Genomic DNA, 23,945 nt, shown 5'->3' on the forward strand with positions numbered 1-23,945 from the left:
CATTGCTTCACACATTTGGACTTCACATGTCAACACATGTTTCAGCCATCATAAATGTCCCCTCACCAGCTTCTGGACTTTTGTTGAGCTTGTTCATGAAAGTCAGCGGGTGCTGAACAATGTCCAGGATGGCCAGTAGAGTGCGTGTGAGTCGCAGCAGCTCACTGAAGCTATAGAATCCAAAGTAGACCAGGTTACGAGCCAGATTCACCACCTGAAAAGGGAGAAGCGTATAATATAACCATTATTATTATTATTATTATTTATTCAAAATTATTTAAATTATTTGTGCACTTTACTGTTTATGCTGTACATTGTTGTTTATATTTGATGTAATCTATTTATTCTCCACATTATTATTATTATTTATTATTATACAGGAGCCAGGCAACGAGATTTCGTTATTGTGCAATGACAATATAGGAAGTCTGTCTGTTCAATAATAGCTAAAATCAGTGGCATCATTAAGCCCATTTGGCCTAAATTTGTCATATTTTCTTTGTAAAAAAAAAAAAAAGAATCAATAAAAAAATATATAAAAATTATCAAATTATTTAGAGGGTCTTCAGCCCTATGTTCTTAAGCCCCCCTAAATAAAAAAAATATAAAAATTATCAAATTATTTAGGGGGGCTTCAGCCCTATGTTCTTAAGCCCCCCCTAAATAAAAAAATCAATAAAAAAATATAAAAATTATCAAATTATTTAGGGGGGCTTCAGCCCTATGTTCTTAAGCCCTCCCTAAATAAAAAAATCAATAAAAAATATAAAAATTATCAAATTATTTAGGGGGGCTTCAGCCCTATGTTCATAAGTCCCCCCTAAATAAAAAAATCAATACAAAAATATAAAAATTATCAAATTATTTAGGGGGGCTTCAGCCATATGTTCTTAAGTCCCCCTACATAATTTGATAATTTTAATATTTTTTTATAGATTTTTTTTACAAAAAAATATGACAAATTTCATATAATAGGGCAAAAGCAGGCTAATAAGCAAGCCAATAAGCAGGCTAATACTAGCCTACTACTACTACTAGTAATAATCAGAAAGAGAATAATAATGATAGTAATAATAATAATAGGCTAATTAATAATATTCATTCATTCATTTATTTTTCTACCGCTTTTCCTCGCAGGGGTGCTGGAGCCTATCCCAGCTGTCTTCGGGCGAGAGACGATGTACACCCTGGACTGGTCGCCAGCCAATCACAGGGCACATATAGACAAACAACCATTCACACTCACATTCATACCTATGGACAATTTGGAGTCGCCAATTAACCTAGCATGTTTTTGGAATGTGGGAGGAAACCGGAGTACCCGGAGAAAACCCACGCATGCACAGGGAGAACATGCAAACTCCACACAGAGATGTAATTCATAATATAATAATGATTATTATATAATTGATCTTAAATGGTTGCAGAACTTGAGCAGCGGTTTTGCAGTGTAGATTGTGTAAATTTAATGTTGAGTATCTCTACTAAATCTGTCCAAAAGTGGGAAAATTATACCCCGGTTCTTTTTTCGTTATTTTTATTTTTCATTTTTTTAATGTCTACTACATTCATTGATATCCTGTGCATCTCCAGGGATCTCCAATTTATTTTTTTTTCAAATTTTATTTTTGTCACATATCAAAGTAAAAAAAAATATTTTCTTAAATTTTATAAATTTTTTTATTTTTAATTTGTTCACTTCCTGCTTTCCTAATATAGTTTAATTTTTTTTATTTTAATTTTTGTCACATATTTTTGTATTCGACATATGTACTGTTGTAACTGTTACATTTGTTCACTTCCTGCTTTCCTAAAACATATTGAGTATCTCTACTAAATCTGTCCAAAAGTGGGAAAATTATATCCCGGTTCTTGTTTCGTTATTTTTATTTTTCATTTTTTTAATGTCAACTACATTCATTGACATCCTGTGCATCTCCAGGCATCTCCAATTTATTTTTTTTTCAAATTTTATTTTTGTCACATATCAAAGTAAAAAAAAATTATTTTCTTAAATTTTATATTTTTTTTATTTTTAATTTGTTCACTTCCTGCTTTCCTAATATAGTTTATTTTTTTTTATTTTAATTTTTGTCACATATTTTTGTATTCGACATTTGTACTGTTGTAACTGTTACATTTGTTCACTTCCTGCTTTCCTAAAACATATTGAGTATCTCTACTAAATCTGTCCAAAAGTGGGAAAATTATATCCCGGTTCTTGTTTCGTTATTTTTATTTTTCATTTTTTTAATGTCAACTACATTCATTGATATCCTGTGCATCTCCAGGCATCTCCAATTTTTTTTTTTTCAAATTTTATTTTTGTCACATATCAAAGTAAAAAAAAAATTATTTTCTTAAATTTTATATATTTTTTATTTTTAATTTGTTCACTTCCTGCTTTCCTAATATAGTTTAATTTTTTTATTTTAATTTTTGTCACATATTTTTGTATTCGACATTTGTACTGTTGTAACTGTTACATTTGTTCACTTCCTGCTTTCCTAAAACATATTGAGTATCTCTACTAAATCTGTCCAAAAGTGGGAAAATTATATCCCGGTTCTTTTTTCGTTATTTTTATTTTTCATTTTTTTTAAATGTCTACTACATTCATTGATATCCTGTGCATCTCCAGGGGGCTAAGCCCCTCCTGTCCTCAGAAGCTAGTGACGCCCCTAACTAAAATCAAAAGCCAAATCATACAAAAACAAATTTAAATTCTTATATATGGTTCCAAAAAAAGGGCTTGTATACAACGACCAGATGTCAAAAGTCAAAAATGAAATCCATAACAGGTGTGAATTAGTGTACCGCACGTTGCATTTGTGGGATCTAACATGCAACATCATGTACGAGGCTTATTCTACCTCAAGAGTGAGTTCATTCTTGTCTTTTTCCCCAAATGGAAAAGGCTGGCTGACCACATCTTTGAGATATTCTTCAACAAACTCCATTGTGGGAGCAAATTTCCTCTTCATTTCTTCTCTCGAGGAATCTGCGGACTCGTATTCAAATCTGCAAAGAAGCGTAATAGAATAGGAAGTACATGACATTCATTCATTCATTCATTTTCTACCGCTTTTTCCTCACGAGGGTCGCGGGGGGTGCTGGAGCCTATCCCAGCTGTCTTCGGGCAAGAGGCGGGGTACTCCACACAGAGATGTAATTCATAATATAATATCCCAGCTGAGGCGGGGTACACCCCTGACTGGTCGCCAGCCAATCACAGGGCACATATAGACAAACAACCATTCACACTCACATTCATACCTATGGACAATTTGGAGTCGCCAATTAACCTAGCATGGTTTGTGGAATGTCGGAGGAAACCGGAGTGAACATGTAAACTCCACACAGAAATGGCTGAGGGTGGAATTGAACTTGGGTCTCCTAGCTGTGAGGCCTGCACGCTAACCACTCCACCACCATGCAGCCCAAAGATACATTCATTCATTCATTCATTCATTCATTTTCTACCGCTTTTTCCTCACGAGGGTCGCGGGGGGTGCTGGAGCCTATCCCAACTGTCTTCGAGCGAGAGGGCTGGTCGCCAGCCAATCACAAGGCACATATACACAAACAACCATTCACACTCACATTCATACCTATGGACAATTTGGAGTCGCCAATTAACCTAGCATGTTTTTGGAATGTGGGAGGAAACCGGAGTGAACACGCAAACTCCACACAGAGATGGCCAAGGGTGGAATTGAACTTGGGTCTCCTAGCTGTGAGGCCTGCACGCTAACCACTCCACCACCATGCAGCCCAAAGATACATTATTGTTCTAAATCAATTTCATCACATTGTTTTGTGTGTATTCATTCATTCATTCATTCTCTACCGCTTATCGCGGGGGTGCTGGAGCCTATCCCAGCTGTCTTCGGGCAAGAGGCAATTTGGAGTCGCCAATTAACGTAGCATGTTGAGTACCCGGAGAAAACCCACGCATGCACGTGGAGAACATGCAAACTCCACACAGAGATGCCCAAGGGTGGAATTGAACCCTGGTCTCCTAGCTGTGAGGTCTGCGCGCTAACCACTGGACCGCCGTGCCGCCAAGTACATGACATGTGATCATAAATAAAAGACGCTCACTCATGGACGCTGATCTTGGAGGGGATCTCGGTCCAGAGGCGTGCATAGCGCACAGGAACCACAGCTTCTTGAGGGTCACGATCCACGTGCATATGCAGCATGAGGCGACAGAACGAGGCTCTCAGATTGTAAGGGAGGCAATCATCAAACATGCAGCGCAAGATAAGATCCACAGGAAGCTGAGAGGAGATCTGATTGATGGCCAGATACTGACGGTCCAGGCACATTTTAGCAAACAGGTTCAGCTGATACCTGACAACAGGAAAATTAGTATGAGCTATGGAGGTATTGTGTTATTTTCTTCAGTATTTTTTTGCCACAGGGCAAAAAAAAAAAAGTTTTAGCGCAGTAAGGCCACCTGTAGTAAGTAATGATATCTACATCCATCTTATGGTTGCCTTTAGCATCCTGAGCTAGGTGGCGAATTGATTTGCCATGAGGCTCCTTATGGCTGTCGATCCAGTAAAGCCAAACCTCCTCTTCCTCCCCGTCCTCCTGCATCAAAGATGACTCCAGGGGGGTATCAGTATTAGGGATTAGTCTGGAAGCGAGAGTGTGACAAAGAGAAGTTATTAGAAAAACACACTAAGCTGCTTTATTTGAGGAAAATGTCTATTGTAAAAGGAGATAAACATTAACGTGAGAGAAATATGTCAGCCTCTAAGCAAAAAAAAAAAAAAAACACTCACTTGGTCTGGATGAGGATGTCTGCATTGGCAGGGTTGAGCACAAATTTGCAAATGAGCTCCTGTGTGACAGGAATGGCGGTCTTATTGGACACGCAGAGATCTGATAGATAATCCAGGAATCTGGAAGAACAAATCAAATATACTTTTACAATAATGGTAATATTTCATTTGAACATGCATCAGATTACAATTGAATGCATCACATAATCAGTTCACAGTTCCACATGTCTAAAAGGAGTAGGAAGAAGCAAAGCTTATTAAATCCTACCCCTCCATCTGGTACTTTTACAATCAGTAACTGTTACATTTGTTCACTTCCTGCTTTCCTAATATAGTTTAGTTATTTTTTAATTTGTTTTTCAAATTTTATTTTTGTCACATACCAAAGTAAAAAACTATATTTTCTTAAATTTTATAATTTTTTAAATTTTTAATTTGTTCACTTCCTGCTTTCCTAATATAGTTTAATTTTTTTTATTTTAATTTTTGTCACATATTTTTGTATTCGACATTTGTACTGTTGTAACTGTTACATTTGTGCACTTCCTGCTTTCCTAATATAGTTTAAGTTATTTTTTAATTTGTTTATTAATTTAATTATTTTTTAAATTTTATTTTTGTCATGTACCAAAGTAAAAAAAAATTCTTAAATTTTTTAATTTTTTTTTATTTTTAATATGTTCACTTCCTGCATTCCTAATATAGTTAAATTTTTTTTATTTTAATTTTTGTCACATATTTTTGTATTCGACATTTGTACTGTTGTAACTGTTACATTTGTGCACTTCCTGCTTTCCTAATATAGTTTAAGTTATTTTTTAATTTGTTTAATAATTTATTTATTTTTTAAATTTTATTTTTGTCATGTACCAAAGTAAAAAAAAAATTTCTTAAATTTTATAATTTTTTTTATTTTTAATTTGTTCACTTCCTGCTTTCCTAATATAGTTTAATTTGTTTTTATTTTAGTCACATATTTTTGTATTCGACATTTGTACTGTTGTAACTGTTACATTTGTTCACTTCCTGCTTTCCTATTTAAAAAAAAATCTTTTTTTTTTTTCTCACGTACTGAAGTAGGAGGTGATATGAGCATCCAATGACATAATGGGTACCATAGTAAGTGTCAATATAGTGATATATATAGCACATCATGACTGGTTCAAGACTCTTCATCCTTGTATTTAGCAAACATCAACTGCAATAATAAATAAACAATTTTAAACAATTCATTGGTCAACAAAACTACACCATAGTCACATCGGTTCAACCAGCAGTATGCATAAAATCACATGAGGCCTGAGCATGGCTTGAATAAATGTCAGTAAATCCATTAGTGACTTGGTATGCGCATTGCAGATTATAAACAATATGCACAGTATGAATGTGACAAGATATAATGACAGTAATATGTACAGTAGTGCAATTAAGTGACTATGATACAGTATCAGTTTAAAATGTTAGTTAAAACAGCCTACACAATTTTCTTCTTTTCATTGTTTTCTATCGGGAACATTGTCGGAGATCAACCACGGTCATAAAAGTGGTTGTGGTCCACCTACGTGACTCCACTGCAGTATTACTAAAATAATAAACATAAACTAGCTAGTTTAAGTTTACTCAGCACGGTGTACGAGTGGTTAGCGCGCAGACCTCACAGCTAGGAGACCCGAGTTCAATCCCACCCTTGCGTGGGTTTTCTCCCACGTTCCAAAAACATGCTAAGTTCAGGTAATTGGCGACTCCAAATTGTCCATAGGTATGAATGTGAGTGTGAATGGTTGTTTGTCTGTATGTGCCCTGTGATTGGCTGGCGACCAGTCAGGGGTGTACCCCGCCTCAGCTGGGATAGGCTCCAGCCCCCCTGCGACCCTTGTGAGGATAAGCGGTAGAAAATGAATGAAAATACAGTATGCATAACCTGGGCTCTCTGTTGCGTCTGAGAAGGCTGACAAATGTCTCAATCTCTTTGGCTGTGATGTGCTTTTCCAGAAGCTTGCGGTTGTTGTGCAGCAGAGCAGTGATGGTATCCTCGGCCAGAATCTCATAACCAATTTGAGACTGCATGATTGAGAACTTCTTCGCTATGTACTCCTATGTGGCAGAAAAAATATATATACATGTATAATACACCAAAATTTGAGTTGTGTTCATTGTTAACCAAGAATACATGGGGAAAAACATAACCACTAATTACAACACATGTATTTGGATCATCAATTAAAAACTATTAATTAAATACATTGAAATGCTCTTGTTTCCTTTACATTAACATGTCACTAAAATTAAAAAATACATTATTTAAACGCACCAATATATAAGCCACACGTGCCCACATCATAAAATAAGGACAAGACAGCCCTTTATTTACGCCAAACGCAAGCTATGAAAAATCTCACATTTCTCACTATAGCAGTCTGACTTCACGGCGTCATCTTTCAGACATTAAATTCATCACACAGTAGCTTAACACTGTAAAAAAAAATATACATTACAAGTACCAATACCAGTTTAACATAACAAAGCGGCAATTTTAACATCTACCCACAATGCATTTCTGTCAGAAGAACATTTCATTGGGGGAGAAGCGACATTGAAAATGGTGGATGTCCCTGCAATGCTGCCTCTGTCCACCCAAGAAAGGTAGAGGACGTCATTGCAGCACCCCAAATGAATGATCAGATTGATCAGTTATACTTTATGGACAAACTTTTTTTCAATTTCAAAATCATATTGGTACATGTTTGTATATTTGACAGATTTGATTTGTTGCTGTGTGATGAATTTAATGTTGTTAATCATACTGTTATATATGCTAAACCGCATGCAATTTCTGATGGACTGACAAGCTCGTTGTGAGTGCACTGTATTTAAACAATTAGTAAAATAGAATGTAGCCCTAGATTAGCATCAGCACTATATATACATACCTGGTTTTTGCGATAGTCCTGCTGTGAATGTCGCAGCACTCTATAGCAGAGTCTTAGCATGTACTTGAAGTGGGAATAGCGCTGGTCGCCCAAGTCTTCCAATTTCAACATGGGTCCGTCACCCTGGTCTGTGAATGGAGCTTTCAGGATGCCAAAAATCTGAGGAACAGACAACTCAAATGAATACATATACTTTGTATGGTTTTATGTCTCCTTGCGCTGACCTGGGCAAGGATGTTCTGTTCTCTCATCAGTTTCTGTCTCTCTCGGTTGGGTGTAGAGGTGGCCACAGAGAGAACATCCTGGCCGTTGTTTGGAACGACACACACAAAGAAAACCAAGTCCTCCAGCAGCTTAGTCACAAACCTGCGAAAGGTTTAAATAAAAATAACGTAAAATCATAAAGTGGTTACAACTGGTATCATCCTAATGGTACTTTACCTCCTCTCATTCTGAGATATGTTCCCATGCTGAAGTTTCCTCACAGTGGCCTCTAGAACTTTGCTGGCATCGTTTGCATAGTCCAAGTCTCTGACTTCCGATAGGGGAACGGATACGATAGCAAAAGCTTCTTTATCCTCTTTAGTGGAACAGGTGCCAATCTATTTTGAAATCCACATTTGAATACGTTTACACTAGTTGTGTGTGTGTGGGTGCATGCATGCTTGCGTGTGTAGACCTTGAGCATGACCGGACGTTCCTCCTCTGCATCAATGGGCACGTTGGTGCTGGTCACCCAGGTGTTGGTGCACAAGTGTCTGAGCCTTACATATGAGTTTCTATGGATGGATGGAGCCGGTAATTTCATAAACAAACTAGATTGTATAAATAATAATAATAATAATAATGAGAATTTGTGGTACTGACCTGGGTACCAGACAGTCAGCCCGCTGCAGCGTGGTAGCATCCAGTTCAAAGAGGGAGGCGATGTCATTGCCATGACGGACGGAAACCAAAATAAAAGCAATCTTATCTGTCGCTTGATGCTTTCTCTTGGAAAAACCAGAGTCGGTCTCGTTCTGGAATCACACACACATAAACACATACAGGAGACACAGGCATTGGCATCAATACTATAAGGCAATGTTTGCATTTTTACCATTAACTACAAAGGAGCTCAATAAACTTAATAATAATAATTTTTAATTAATTTAAAATAATTACTTTTTTTTTTTAATACAGAAAGAAAGGGGTAGGGCTGCATGAGTGGTTAGCGCGCAGGCCTCACAGCTAGGACACCCGAGTTCAATTCCACTCTCGGCTATCTCTGTGTGGAGTTTGCATGTTCTCCGCGTGCATGCGTGGGTTTTCTCCGGGTACTCCGGTTTCCTCCCACATTCCAAAAACATGCTAGGTTAATTGGCGACTCCAAATTGTCCATAGGTATGAATGTGAGTGTGAATGGTTGTTTGTCTATATGTGCCCTGTGATTGGCTGGCCACCAGTCCTCTCGCCCGAAGACAACTGGGATAGGCTCCAGCACCCCCCGCGACCCTTGTGAGGCTAAGCGGTAGAAAATGAATGAATGAATGAAGAAAGGGGTAATGGTCACAAGAGGGATATTTACTGTGTATATTTATGGTAATGGTTTTATTTCATTTGAACATGCATCAGATTACAATTGAATGCATCACATAATCAGTTCACAGTTCCACATGTCCAAAAGGAGTAGGAAGAAGCAAAGCTTATTAAATCCTACCCCTCCATCTGGTACTTTTACAATCAGTAACTGTTACATTTGTTCACTTCCTGCTTTCCTAATATAGTTTAAGTTATTTTTGATGTGTTTATTAATTAATGTATTTTTTTAATGTTATTTTTGTCACGTACCAAAGTAAAAAAATATTTTCTTATATTTTATATTTTTTTTATTTTTAATTTGTTCACTTCCTGCTTTCCTAATATAGTTGTATTTGTTTTTTACTTTAATTTTTGTCACATATTTTTGTATTCGACATTTGTACTGTTGTAACTGTTACATTTGTTCACTTCCTGCTTTCCTATTTTTTTTTATTTTAAACATTTTAAGGTTTTTTTTATAATGTACCTTGTATGAGGTGATATGACCATACAATGATATTATGTGTACCATAGTAAGTGTCAATATAGTGATATATATAGCACATCATGACTGGTTCAAGATTATAAAAAAAAACATGGCATGGATTTCTGGTGCTATTTGGAATTCAGCACACAATGGGTTGATGATTCCGGTTTCCATTATCAAAAATGGTTCTTACATCTGTTTAATGCCAACAGATACAATCTTCATCAAGATTTGGATGTTTTTCTGAACTGGCTGGTGTTAGCGATAGTTGATCTTATCACAGCCGGGCATAACTTTAGAATATAAAAGCACCTCACACTGCAGTGGTAGCGTGGTATAGCTGTAGAAGTTAATGGGTTAATTCCACCCACTGCTCTCTGCATGTCAATGGGAAGCTCCCGAGAGATGCCTTCACGCCTCAGCTTCTATACATCACCCCCCCCCCCCCCCTGTTCCCCAACCCCCCACACAGTCCGCTGGTGACTCACCCCAGCAGCTTAACACAGGCGAGGATAGCGGTGCAGACAGCACGTCTTCCACCCTTCCCACCCCTATTCGCAGAGCACCCCCCCCCACACACACACACACACACACACATGCCCAGACGTTATGTAAGGAGCCCCCTGTGTGTCTGAAAATCAGTGTGTGCATGAGAAAGTGTGCGAGAGTGAGACTGTTTGTGCATGTGCTCACTGCTTGAATACAAATGTGCAAGGTAGCGACAGGCTTAAGAATCTAGATATAGAATAAGAGTAGGCATATATATATATATATATATGTGTGTGTGTGTGTGTGTACATAAGAAAGGACAAATTACATAACGAGACAGAGGGGAACCTGGAGTTAGACGACTCCTTGTAGTGACTCATTCTCTTGTGTCTGACTCATCTGGTGGCCTAACATGATCTATCCATCATGCATCATCCATCTCAATATTTACATCCAGCAACATTGTATTGTATTATAAATATGACGTGTTGGTACAAAGTTGAAGTTATCTGTATGACATTTACCAATTCGGACTTCATCACTCACCTCTCCTTTAACCTCCAGTGTTTTGTCTTTACATTCTTGTTTTTCCTGCACAGAGAAATAAAAAAAAGTCACCACTGGAAGAGATAACTTAGTCATTACTACTCAATCTATCCAACTAACCAATTAAGTACAGTAGAGAAAGACTAACGCTGCCTGTTGCGAGGAAACACTGCCACCTACAGTACAGTCTCAACTGTGCTTATTTACTCAAAAGATATGTATTATGTTTCCAATCCAATTCAATCCACTTTATTTATATAGCACATTTAATAAACAGTTTTCAAAGTGCTGCACAGACTAGTAAAATAAAAAGTTAAAATAAAAAACAATAAATAAAAAAGGTAAGACCAGGGTTCAATTCCACCCTCGGCCATCTCTGTGTGGAGTTTGCATCCGGGTACTCCGGTTTCCTCCCACATTCCAAAAACATGCTAGGTTAATTAGCGACTCCAAATTGTCCATAGGTATGAATGTGAGTGTGAATGGTTGTTTGTCTATATGTGCCCTGTGATTGGCTGTCGGTAAAGAATGAATGAATGAATGAATACACATAAAACAATGTGATGAAGTTGATTTAGAACAATAATGTATCGTTGGCCTGCACGGTGGATGAGTGGTTAGCATGCAGGCCTCACAGCTACGAGACCCAAGTTCAATTACCCACTCGGCCATCTCTGTGTGGAGTTTGCATGTTCACTCCGGTTTCCTCCCACATTCCAAAAACATGCTAGGTTAATTAGCAACTCCAAATTGTCCATAGGTATGAATGTGAGTGTGAATGGTTGTTTGTCTATATGTGCCCTGTGATTGGCTGGCGACCAGTCCAGTGTGTACCCCGCCTCTCGCCCCGAAGACAGCTGGGATAGGCTCCAGCACGACCGTGACCCTCGTGAGGAAAAGCGGTAGAAAATGAATGAATGAAATAAAAAGGTGCAAATTGAATTTAATCCAAAACTAAAAGATCAAATAAGAAATAAAATACTAAAATAGACAAGCAAAATAATAAAAGTATAAATAAATAAATAAATGTTAAATAAAATAACAACAAATGAACAACAAAATAACAACAAAAACATACAAGAAACACACACAGATTTGTATTTTTATTCTGTGCTATTCTAAAAAATATACTGTATAAATATATATATAAAAAAGTATGATAAATTAAAGTTTAGGTCTTACCTCAGCTGCGAGGTACTTTCCTGTGGCGAGGTGCTTGAAGCGAAATAGACTGTTCCACTGACCCGCCCCACCTCTGCAGGGGTCATAGTGCACAACCTGAGAGGGCGGCATGTAAAAATGAGCGAGTACAAAAAGTACAAAAATTAGCAAGTACACAGAAACATTAGTATTTGTTCTTAGTGACTGAGTTGGCCGACTAAAATCACAGGTGAAACAATTTGCAAATTGCAAACACAGCTTTGGGAAGACTAAAATCAGCTCCAAAAAATAAGTCAACATGCCCAAAAAATGTAGAAAAATGCAGTAGAAGGCATGATCATGATAAATATATTTATTTATATATCTCATTCATAGCAGTGAGAAAGTAAGTATTTGGACAGTGATACTTTTACGGTGTTGCCTTCACGGTACACACCACCACAATGGATTTTAAATGAATGAATCAATCAGCATGTGTAGACTTTCAGCTTTATTTTAAGAGTTCTCACAAAAATATATGACTTTTACTATTACAGAATTTAGGAAAAACTACAAATATATTACAGTATGTGGACAATCACAAATTCATGTTCATTTTCATAGAACTATATTAAGTTATATTCATGAATATATTGTATTGTGCTTTGAAAAGATAAGTATGATCGAATGGTGACTGAAATGTGAGGGGTGTACTCACTTTTGTGAGATACTATATGTATTTTTTTGTCATTCTCATTATCATTTACATCACATGTATAAATTGGTTTTGTTTGCACATACGCGCATTACAGAATATGAAGGGGGACGAGCAGGGTAAAAAAAAAAAACCACGACAAATCCAGGAGTTAGGGGCAAAAAAAATACTAGATTTTTAGTTGGCCACACCATCCAGTCGAAAAACTTGTTGAGAATCATAAGTATATGCACTTCACCTCAACTTCCCAGAGAGCCTTGGAACTGGTGGCGGAGGTGGCAGACTGTCTCAGGGTGGTGCGGAGGAAGACATGCTGCTTATTCTTGTACTCGTCACTGGTCAGAAACTTCTCCTGCTCCGCGTGGAAGAGTCTGACCACATCTCCCTGGGAATGGAGACGCATAGAAACATGACAGAGCGTGCTGTTAATATCATTAAAAAAAAAAAAAAATCTGAAATACTGCAGACCAATTATTTTGTTAAGGCTTTACAAAAAAAATAACAACAATGAAAAGTATTGATGAATGTGTATTCATCATTCATTCATTTTCTTCCGCTTATCCTCACGAGGGTCACAGGGGTGCTGGAGCCTATCCCAGCTGTCTTCAGGCGAGAGGCGGGGTACACCCTGGACTGGTTGCCAGCCAATCACAGGGCACATATAGACAAACAACCATTCACACTCACATTCATACCTAATGTCAATTAACCTAGCATGTTTTTGGAATGTGGGAGGAAACCGGAGTACCCGGAGAAAACCCACGCATGCACGGGGAGAACATGCAAATTCCACACAAAAATCCAGGGAACAAATCCAGGTCTTCCCGATCCGCGATAAGCGGTAGAAAATGAATGAATGAATGAATGAATCCACACAAAACAATGTGATGAAGTTGATTTAGAACAATAATGTATCTTTGGGCTGCACGGTGGACGAGTGGTTAGCGTGTAGGCCTCACAGCTAGGAGACCCAAGTTCAATTCCACCCTCGGCCATCTCTGTGTGGAGTTTGCATGTTCACTGCGGTTTCCTCCCACATTCCAAAAACATGCTAGGTTAATTAGCGACTCCAAATTGTCCATAGGTATGAATGTGAGTGTGAATGGTTGTTTGTCTATATGTGCCCCGTGATTGGCTGGCGAGCAGTCCAGGTTGTACACCGCCTCTTGCTCGAAGACAGCTGGGATAGGCTCCAAAAAACCCTGTGACCCTCATGAGGATAGAAAATAAATGAATAGTTCTGCCCCGTGGCATGCTGGGTAGCTTGTGGTATTCTCTCGCCCAACATTTTGCTTGATTACAAAATATGTTGTGGGAACAAAACAAGGTCCATAGCTCATATTGTTGTTGCAGCTGGACTACCCAGTATGAATGGTAATGGTAATAAAAGAACAAACCCCCTTCAGAATGTCTTCCTTGTAGTCGCTAAACTTCATGAACAAGGTCACCTTCCAGCTGGTGTTGCAGCTGACCGCATTAACCTGCAGCACAAAGACGACAGATAACCAGGTCAACCATCAAAACTCACTTATTTCACATTTTAACCAAAGTGAACATATTACAAAAATGAATAAAAGTCCAACCTCTTTGCAGCCAGGGTTGTCTAGCAGCTGGATATTACTGGCGTGAAGAGGTTGCCCGGCGTTCACTGGCATCAGCACCACCTTGTCACCAACCACCACCTTAAAACCAAATTTAAACATAAATATCACAGCAAGATTGCACTTTAAATGAACTCAAAAGTGTGTCCATGCAAGGGTGTGCATACATCCCAATGTTTTCTAAAGTGTTATTTGCGACAGGGTGAATGGTAGACATGCTCAAAGCAGAGAAGTATTACGTAGTATGTCCGTCATTGTGTGTTGGGACATGAATGCAGCATACAAGGTAACACAACTCATGCTCTAGAATTTTCGGAAACCTTTGAATAAAGTGAAAATAAATAGTACAATGCCTCGGAAATTCTACCTCGAAAAACAGGGGTCTCAAACACACGGCCCGCGGGCCAAATGTGGCCCGCAGGACACTAGTTTGAGGCCCCCGCCTTGATATGAAAGTTTAATGTTAGTGCACCCCCGCGCAAGTTTGATATGGATGCTGTATGGTATCATGTACCCAGAAAAAATTATTACGTTTGATTAATGTTCATGTTAAAGGTTAAATAACTGTTAATAGTTATCCTCCCTATCCGTGTGGAAGTGGTAAGTTTTTGGCTATTTAAGTTTAAAGGAAATAACTTGAAGGATACCGTTTAGGTCACTAGCTCTCTAGTTTGAGTTAGCATGTCTCAAGACCCTGCAGTTGCGCAATATGTTGTAAATAAAAAGAGTATAAATGTGACTATAGTCGTGTTTTGTCATGTCTACAGGGCTCTAATAATGCTTTGTTCATTTTAATCTGAAAAAAATAATTTGTCTACCCACCAACTATATGTGGTTTCTTAAGTTTTTATTATTTGCCGTTTTATTATTATTATTATATTTATTTATTACTGATTGATTTTCTTTATTCTTGATTTGTTTATTTATTTTTCATCTTATTTTGTGCAGAAAAATAAAAATTAAGATATTTGAGAACAGTGGAATGTTTTATCAGAGCTTTTATTGTAGAAAATCGGAACCAAAGCACTGAAAAGGTTTGTATATTTTTCTGTTAATAAATGCGTTTTTTGGGGGGGGACCTGATGCGGCCCAGCCTTACCCAGACCCGAGCTCCAGTGGCCCCCAGGTAAATTGAGTTTGAGACCCCCTGCTCTAAAAGATAACAGTTTGTACACACGGTAGAAATATACAGTATGTATGTACCCTTATAAGTATGACGGTAAACCTTGCTAATGCGTAGCTCATGTTTGTGAAGCTATTCACAATTACTGTACTGTAAATTTTAAATATAAAAAAGGCCCACGACACAAACTGATGTCATAATCTAAGCACACTAACTCATGCTGAAATACTGTGAAATAACATTTTCCATAAAAATCAAGCATCAGTGACACACACTTCAAGACTTGGAATTCGTTCCCACAATGCACATCCTCATGCACAAACAAAAGCAATACCTGTAAACATAGGATGCTAAAGCCAAAGAGGAAAAAGGAGGGATAAAATTAGAAATGTTACTGAAATGAGAAACAACTGACAAACAAACATTTGTTTGTAGCGAGGACCGACAGGAGGTTCCCATTATGTGCATTATCAGTGTGTGTAAAAATGATGAAAATCGGAAGGGTCACCTACATTGTCTCCTTCGCTGCGAAGCTTCCAGAAGGGCTGAATGTAGAACCACGAGCCCTCATTCCCAGCTGGGTCCAGGGATACACGCATGGCATTTTTTTCCAGCAAGGCGGGGAGACGTTTGTTCACAGTCAGGTATTTGTTACTCTTGATGTGTAGGAGCTGAGAAGCAAGAAACAAAACAGCTCACAGACTGACAGTAATAGCCGATGCTTCCTTATTTTACTTTACTTTTACTTTACTTTTACTTTTACTTTACCCGGGATGTCTGATAGTGGTGGGCAAAACCGTTCATTTCAGTGAACCGGATCATTCCAGTTCATTCAGTAAAAAGATCCGTTCACTTTTACTTTACTTTAACTTTACTTTTACTTTTATTTTACTTTTACTTTACCGGGATGTCTGATAGTGGTGGGCAAAACCGTTCATTTCAGTGAACCGGATCATTCCAGTTCATTCAGTAAAACGATCTGTTCACTTTTACTTTACTTTAACTTTACTATTACTTTACTTTAACTTTACTTTACCTTTTACTTTTACTTTTCTTTACTTTTACCTTACTTTTACTTTACTTTTACCGGGATGTCTGATAGTGGTGGGCAAAACCGTTCATTTCAGTGAACCGGATCATTCCAGTTCATTCAGTAAAACGATCTGTTCACTTTTACTTTACTTTAACTTTACTATTACTTTACTTTAACTTTACTTTACCTTTTACTTTTACTTTTACTTTTACTTTTACTTTTCTTTAACCTTACTTTTACTTTACTTTTACCGGGATGTCTGATAGTGGTGGGCAAAACCGTTCATTTCAGTGAACCGGATCATTCCACTTCATTCAGTAAAAAGATCCGTTCACTTTTACTTTACTTTTACTTTACTTTACTTTTACTTTACCGGGATGTCTGATAGTGGTGGGCAAAACCGTTCATTTCAGTGAACCGGATCATTCCACTTCATTCAGTAAAAAGATCCGTTCACTTTTACTTTACTTTACTTTTACTTTTACTTTACTTTTACCGGGATGTCTGATAGTGGTGGGCAAAACCGTTCATTTCAGTGAACCGGATCATTCCACTTCATTCAGTAAAAAGATCCGTTCACTTTAACTTTAACTTTAACTTTAACTTTACTTTTTACTTTACTTTTTACTTTTGCCGGGATGTCTGATAGTGGTGGGCAAAACCGTTCATTTCAGTAAACCGGATCATTCCAGTTCATTCAGTAAAAAGATCCGTTCATTTCGGTCAATAGGTCGTTAGGCTGTGATCTCCTCCCGTGCATAGACCCGGTCGGCCGTGTCGAGTCAGTCCGTTCACTCATGTTCATGTTCGTTCCAACTAAACAGCGCGACAACACGTGATGACTAGTGGTGTGAAGGCCATGAACGAACGGGTCAAAAGAACTAGTTCTATTTTGTGAACGGAATGAACGAGGTCACCAACAGTGTCGGCCAATCTCTCGGTGTCTGTCTTTCAATCAGCTAACCCCACCCACCCACAGAGCGAGGCACGACAATAGGATAAGACAGGCAAGCATGCAGATAGGAACGGTGAACTGACTCTCCAGCCAATCAAAGAAAAAGCATTTGCAACTGAACGGACTGAACGGGTATTTTAGGGGCTTGTGACCTTGTTCATTCCGCTCACAAAATTAGTTCTTTTGACCTGTTCGTTCATGACGAACACACCACTAATGTCCGATGTAGGCTTTTCATTACAGAAAACCGATATTGTCCAAATCTCAATTTCCGATACCGATATCAGCCGACACCAATACCGATATGTGTAACATGACCTAGTATCTACTGTGGTGGAATGAACATGTGTGTTGTATACAGCATTTTTTAAAGATATTGGTTTGATACCAATATCACATTTTTATGCTGATATTGGGCTGCTAATTATTGGTAAGGACATCCCTAGTAATTCTTATTATATATAACGTATTCATTCATTAATTTTCTACCGCTTATCCCAGCTGTCTTCGGGCGAGAGGCGGAGTACACCCTGGACTGGTGGCCAGCCAATCACAGGGCACATATAGACAAACAACCATTCACACTCACATTCATACCTACGAACAATTTGGAGTCGCCAATTACCGTATTTTCTGGACTATAAGTCGCTCCGGAGTATAAGTCGCACAAGGCCAGAAATGCATAATTTGGTAGAAAAAAAACATACATAAGTCGCACTGGAGTATAAGTTGCATTTTTTGCAGGTAATTCATCTTAGAAACTACTTGACCAAAACAGACATTACGTCCTATTGGATGCTAACACAATGGTTATTCAGCTACATAAAAAATAAACATGAACAGAAAAGGTGTCCAGTGTTTATGTAACATAAACAGTTTTTTCATTCATAAGTCGCTCTGGAGTATAAGTCGCAGGAACAGCCAACCTATGAAAAAAGCGCGACTTATAGTCCGGAAAATATTGTAACCGAGCATGTTTTTGGAATGTGGGAGGAAAACGGAGTCCCCGGAAAAAATCCACGCATGCACGGGGAGAACATGCAAACTCCACACAGAGATGGCCGAGGGTGGAATTGAACTCGGGTCTCCTAGCTGTGTCACCTGTGTGCTGACCACTCGACCGCCGTGCAGCCTACCGTAACTATAATAATAGTATAATACAATATCTATTGAAAATATTGTATACTACTTAATATAATGTATATACACATATTGTAAACACACAAAAACAAATGGGCAATACCTGAACGACATTGCTGTATTTAACAACTTCTCCGAGAAGCTTCTTATTTTCAGACTCGTTCTGCTTCTGCTCAAGCTCTGCTGCATGCTGCGGAATAAAATCCAATTTGTTCCACATTCAAAAAGGATGCATAGAATAATTTAGAGTTTGATAATAGGAGGTAGTGCGGTGGGAATTCAACCTGTAACTTCTTGAACAAGTCTGCTTGTGTGTTGTTGTTCCCTTGTTTCCCTTGTTTCGCTTTCCAGAACTGCTTCTGGGCAGAGTACCTGTTCATGGGACACACCTTGAAGAGGCAATCTGCAGGAAACACAAGGCAGTCAGGTATGCAGTCATCGCCGCTGTGAGTCATGGTAGAAGTTGGAGGACATGTTTATTTACCAAGCAGGGGGCCTGCTAAATCAGATAAACACAACAAAAGCAACACCGGAGGCCACGGTGATACAAAAAGCGTGAAATGAGTTGACATAGTCGGCCTTGAGATTGTGTGTGTGTGTCTGTTTGTGCATGACCAATCGCACTAACCTCTGAACTTTTTTGGAGGATTTGCCAAGTCTCCGGCATCAGGCTGGACGACACACCTGTCATCAACAAGTCTGCAGAAGAATAACAATGGTCAGCATATTTACACTATTATTAGTATTATATAGTATTAGTATTACTAGTATTGGTATCCTTGTATCTAGTTTGAGGCCCCCGCCTTGATATGAAAGTTTAATGTTAGTGCGGCCCGCGCAAGTTTGATATGGATGCTGTATGGTATCATGTACCAAAAATTATTACGTTTGATTAATGTTCATGTTAAAGGTTAAATAACTGTTAATAGTTATCCTCCCTATCCGTGTGGAAGTGGTAAGTTTTTGGCTATTTAAGTTTAAAGGAAATAACTTGAAGGCTACCGTTTAGGTCGCTAGCTCACTAGTTTGCGAGTTAGCATGTGTCTCAAGACCCTGCAGTTGCGCAATATGTTGTAAATAAAAAGAGTATAAATGTGACTATAGTCGTGTTTTGTCATGTCTACAGGGCTCTAATAATGCTTTGTTCATTTTAATCTGAAAAAAATAATTTGTCTACCCACCAACTATATGTGATTTCTTAAGTTTTTATTATTTGCTGTTTTAATATTATTATTATATTTATTTATTACTGATTGATTTTCTTTATTCTTGATTTGTTTATTTATTTTTCATCTTATTTTGTGTAGAAAAATAAAAATTAAGATATTTGAGAACAGTGGAATGTTTTATCAGAGCTTTTATTGTAGAAAATCGAAACCAAAGCAAAGTTATTCATTTTTCTGTTTTTAATAAATACGTTTTTTTGTTGTTTTTTTTTTTTTTTTGAAAACCTGATGCGGCCCAGTCTCGCCCTGACCCTAGCACCAGTGCCCCCCCAAGTAAATTGAGTTTGAGACCCCTGTTTTAAAGTTTGTATCAAAAACGAACTTTCCGCAGTAGTCCAGTGATGACTGTTCGCCGCCATTTTCAAAACCTGAGAGACGTCACAGCTGAGCATGCACTGAAAGAACGCAATCTGACAACTTTCCAATTGAGCGGATACAAGATACCTCAATCGGATTAGGGAAAGGAATATTCCACCCCTGTGAATCCGATTATATATTCATTCGGATTGGCACTTTTCTTTCGGAATGAGGTGTATACAAAAGGGTACATTCTTTCCGTTTGAGCAAATAACCCGAATGGAATTGGAATATTTGGGTCCATGTATACGTGGCTACTGCAAACTACAACTCTAATACCCATGAATCTCTGGACTGGTCGGGAATCAATCATAGGGCACATATAGACAAACAACAATTGACACCCACATTTAACCGATGAACTGACATCCATGTGGAAAGAAACTCAATTACCTGGAGTACAACCATGAACCATAAAGTAAATGTGCAAACCGTGAGCTCCACCGTGCAGCTAACAAACCTATTGGACCTCATTTGACTGTACTTAATGAAGTGACAAATAGATATTGGCTGCCTCATTTCCACATTCGATGTGTACAAAAGAAAACTAATACACTGCCGATGGCTCAGTTCCAGTTTACACTAAAGACTGACACAAAAATCATACCCATTCTTCCTAGTGTAAGGCAATACACAATTCCCTCAATTCATGCTCAGCCTTTTCTTCACCATGAACACCATACACTTGATCACTGTCAGTCCACCGGATGAGCAAAACGTCCACAAACAACCCTATTAGTGTCGGATCAAGACATGAAACAATAAAGCCTGACAAGCTGAGTCATGAAGTGTGAAATGGATAAACAGGAAAGGACAATTTTAGTCCTAAAAGCTCATAAATAAGTAACTTCGAGTTTGAGTTGAGAGGAGGAGCTCTAACATCGCCTGACAAAGTGTGTCCGCTTTGCTCTGTAACTGGGTTAACCATGAACCACTGATAAAGCAACAAGGCTGGACACACAGCAGCTAATAATAGCTCCAGTGTTTGTGTTGAACACAGAAAAAAAAAAACAACAACACACAAAAAAGGAGCGACGCTTCATGTTCGGAGGTTTCAGGAAGGGGAAAAAGGTCAAAAAGTAAAGTAAAAGTAATTGCATGTGGAGGACATTTTATACAATCGAGGCATGCTGCCACATGTGTCAACGTGTTGATAACACTCACATACTCCATAAATCTACCCTTTCATTATAACCTAGTTGGGCTATGCCAAAATGCCCTTGACGTTGTAAGGTTACGTACTATCAAACTCTAACCTTAAATCTTGCTGATATAGTTCATCTTCAAACAGCTAAAATAATGCATAAGGCTAAATTACCTAAAAATATGATCCAATACTTCTCTACAAGAGAGAAGAAAAAAGATCTCAGGGAAGAAGTACATTTGAAACACTTATATGCTAGGACTACGTTAAAAAAAACATAGCATTTCAGTATGTGGAATCAAACTATGGAATGGATTGAGTAAGACCCTAAGACAATGCACAACGATGAGTTTTTTTTCTTTAGTTAGTGGTTAAAAGTGTGACCAACCACAGTGGAGTGGGCCAGCCGTGGGTGGGAATACATTAAAATCCAAAGAAATATATGTGAATAGGTGCAGATTCTGGAAGATCTAGAAAGCTTTGTGTATAGCTGCTCTATAGGAGTCCACAACTCGATACTAAGGGCCGAAAAAATAGCAAAATGGGACCCCTTTTTAAAATAATGTTACATTTTTTGGACGATTAATCTGAAGCTGATTAATGGATTAATGGATTAATTGGTTGGGTACGCAAACATATCAGAAAAGAATGTCAGTGTAGTTGATAATGAGTACTAGAAAATGAGGACACAATGGTCATGGTAGCGTTGCTACAACAACACAGCACATCCTCACGACCGTATCCTAAAAAAAAAAACTTAAACTGCATTAGGATCGCAGGAAGTGAACAAATGTAACAGTTACTGATTGTAAAAGTACCAGATGGAGGGGTAGGATTTAATAAGCTTTGCTTCTTCCTACTCCTTTTGGACATGTGGAACTGTGAACTGATTATGTGATGCATTCAATTGTAATCTGATGTTGTAAATTAAAAAAATGTAAAAATAAAAAAAAAAAATTAAAAAACAAACCAAAAAAAAATCTTAAACTATAATAGGAAAGCAGGAAGTGAACAAATCTAAGAGTTACTGATTGTAAAAGTACCAGATGGAGGGGTAGGATTTAATAAGCTTTGCTTCTTCCTACTCCTTTTGGACATGTGGAACTGTGAACTGATTATGTGATGCATTCAATTGTAATCTGATGCATGTTCAAATGAAATTACCATTACCATTACCATTACAACCATTACCATAAATCAACAACAGTAATTTTCTGTTTATTTTTTAATTGAGAGAATAAATGCAATATTTTTATGAATGATTCTTTCACGTATTCTCCATTTGTGAATGGCTCCCCCTTCCCGGCGAACTCATGTGCATCCCAGTGTGGCCAACTTGGCGACTTTCCAAAACTTCTTGGCAACTTTTTGAAAAGTGAACGGCAGAGTTTTTCTGGCATCGTTGGAGATTCTTTTGGCTTTTGGAGACTTAAAAATGAGGCCAACATATTGTTTTGCAATTGCTACCGTGAGGTCCGCCCCGCACCAAAGCAGTCATAAACCGTCACATATACTGTAAATACAGCGCACTTATTTTGAAAATATATTGCTGTTTTCTCATGAATTATTCAATTGTTCAGACTTCAGACTCAATTCGAAACTCCCTTTGCATGCATTCAAGGACTTGGTGGTGAATTGGATATTTCAAACTCTTTTCAAAAATACACATTTACTCCACATCGGTGTTAAAGGGAGCCGCAAACAAGGAGGCTGAAGAGTCAGGTGAGGCGGGTTGCCGACCCCTGCATTAGTGGAACCAGTTTATGTTAACGCCACACCGGCTAGCTAGCTCACTGACCCATGTTGACAGTATAACTAAACCCTAAAATAGCCATTACTTGCACATTTACTTGGAACTTTTACCGGGGACATAGGGAGAAAGGGAATTAATAACACATTTTCAAATCTATGCCAGTTTGTTGACATAATTTTGCTCAATGTGTGCATTTTCTTTATTTAGATCAGGGGTCTCAAACTCAATTTACTTGGGGGCCACTGGAGCTAGGGTCTGGGTGAGACTGGGCCGCATCAGGTTTTTCCCAAAAAAAAAAAAAAATGCATTTATTAAAAACAAAAAATTTTTAAAAACTTCGCTTTGGTTCCAATTTTCTACAATAAAAGCTCTGATAAAACATTCCACTGTTCTCAAATATCTTACTTTTTATTTTTCTAAACAAAATAAGATGAAAAATAAATAAACAAATCAAGAATAAAGAAAATCAATCAATCAGTAATAAATAAATATAATAATAATAATAATAAAAACAGCAAATAATAAAAACTTAAGAAACCACATATAGTTGGTGGGTAGACAAATTATTTTTTTCAGATTAAAATGAACAAAGCATTATTAGAGCCCTGTAGACATGACAAAACACGACTATAGTCACATTTATACTCTTTTTATTTACAACATATTGCGCAACTGCAGGGTCTTGAGACACATGCTAACTCGCAAACTAGAGAGCTAGCGACCTAAACGGTAGCCTTCAAGTTATTTCCTTTCAACTTAAATAGCCAAAAACTTACCACTTCCACACGGATAGGGAGGATAACTATTAACAGTTATTTAACCTTTAACATGAACATTAATCAAACGTTATAATTTTTTCTGGGTACATGATACCATACAGCATCCATATCAAACTTGCGCGGGCCGCACTAACATTAAACTTTCATATCAAGGCGGGGGCCTCAAACTAGTGT

At 37.8% G+C, this 23,945-nt stretch overlaps 1 protein-coding gene across 2 annotated transcripts in view; it reads right to left on the bottom strand.

Moving 5' to 3' along the window:
• The window catches only part of itpr2 (inositol 1,4,5-trisphosphate receptor, type 2), an 84,505-nt gene that overhangs the window by 56,900 nt on the left and 3,660 nt on the right, over positions 1-23,945 (bottom strand). For both annotated transcript variants that reach the window (XM_058074846.2, XM_058074843.2), the window contains exons 2-21: positions 19,141-19,211; positions 18,797-18,915; positions 18,616-18,702; positions 15,897-16,055; positions 14,244-14,342; positions 14,058-14,141; positions 12,899-13,045; positions 11,988-12,083; positions 10,806-10,850; positions 8,591-8,742; positions 8,403-8,502; positions 8,165-8,325; positions 7,948-8,089; positions 7,724-7,882; positions 6,715-6,887; positions 4,794-4,913; positions 4,463-4,645; positions 4,105-4,356; positions 2,874-3,021; positions 67-214 (exon numbers count right to left, since the gene is read on the bottom strand). In XM_058074846.2, the coding sequence (XP_057930829.2) occupies positions 67-214; positions 2,874-3,021; positions 4,105-4,356; positions 4,463-4,645; positions 4,794-4,913; positions 6,715-6,887; positions 7,724-7,882; positions 7,948-8,089; positions 8,165-8,325; positions 8,403-8,502; positions 8,591-8,742; positions 10,806-10,850; positions 11,988-12,083; positions 12,899-13,045; positions 14,058-14,141; positions 14,244-14,342; positions 15,897-16,055; positions 18,616-18,702; positions 18,797-18,915; positions 19,141-19,211 (2,645 nt within the window). The remainder of the gene's footprint in view (positions 1-66; positions 215-2,873; positions 3,022-4,104; positions 4,357-4,462; positions 4,646-4,793; positions 4,914-6,714; positions 6,888-7,723; positions 7,883-7,947; positions 8,090-8,164; positions 8,326-8,402; positions 8,503-8,590; positions 8,743-10,805; positions 10,851-11,987; positions 12,084-12,898; positions 13,046-14,057; positions 14,142-14,243; positions 14,343-15,896; positions 16,056-18,615; positions 18,703-18,796; positions 18,916-19,140; positions 19,212-23,945) is intronic.

This window comes from Doryrhamphus excisus, linkage group LG1 (assembly GCF_037039965.1).
Source record: "Doryrhamphus excisus strain RoL-2023G ecotype Guam linkage group LG1, RoL_Dexc_Guam_v1.1, whole genome shotgun sequence".
Classification (NCBI taxonomy): Eukaryota; Metazoa; Chordata; class Actinopteri; order Syngnathiformes; family Syngnathidae; genus Doryrhamphus; species Doryrhamphus excisus.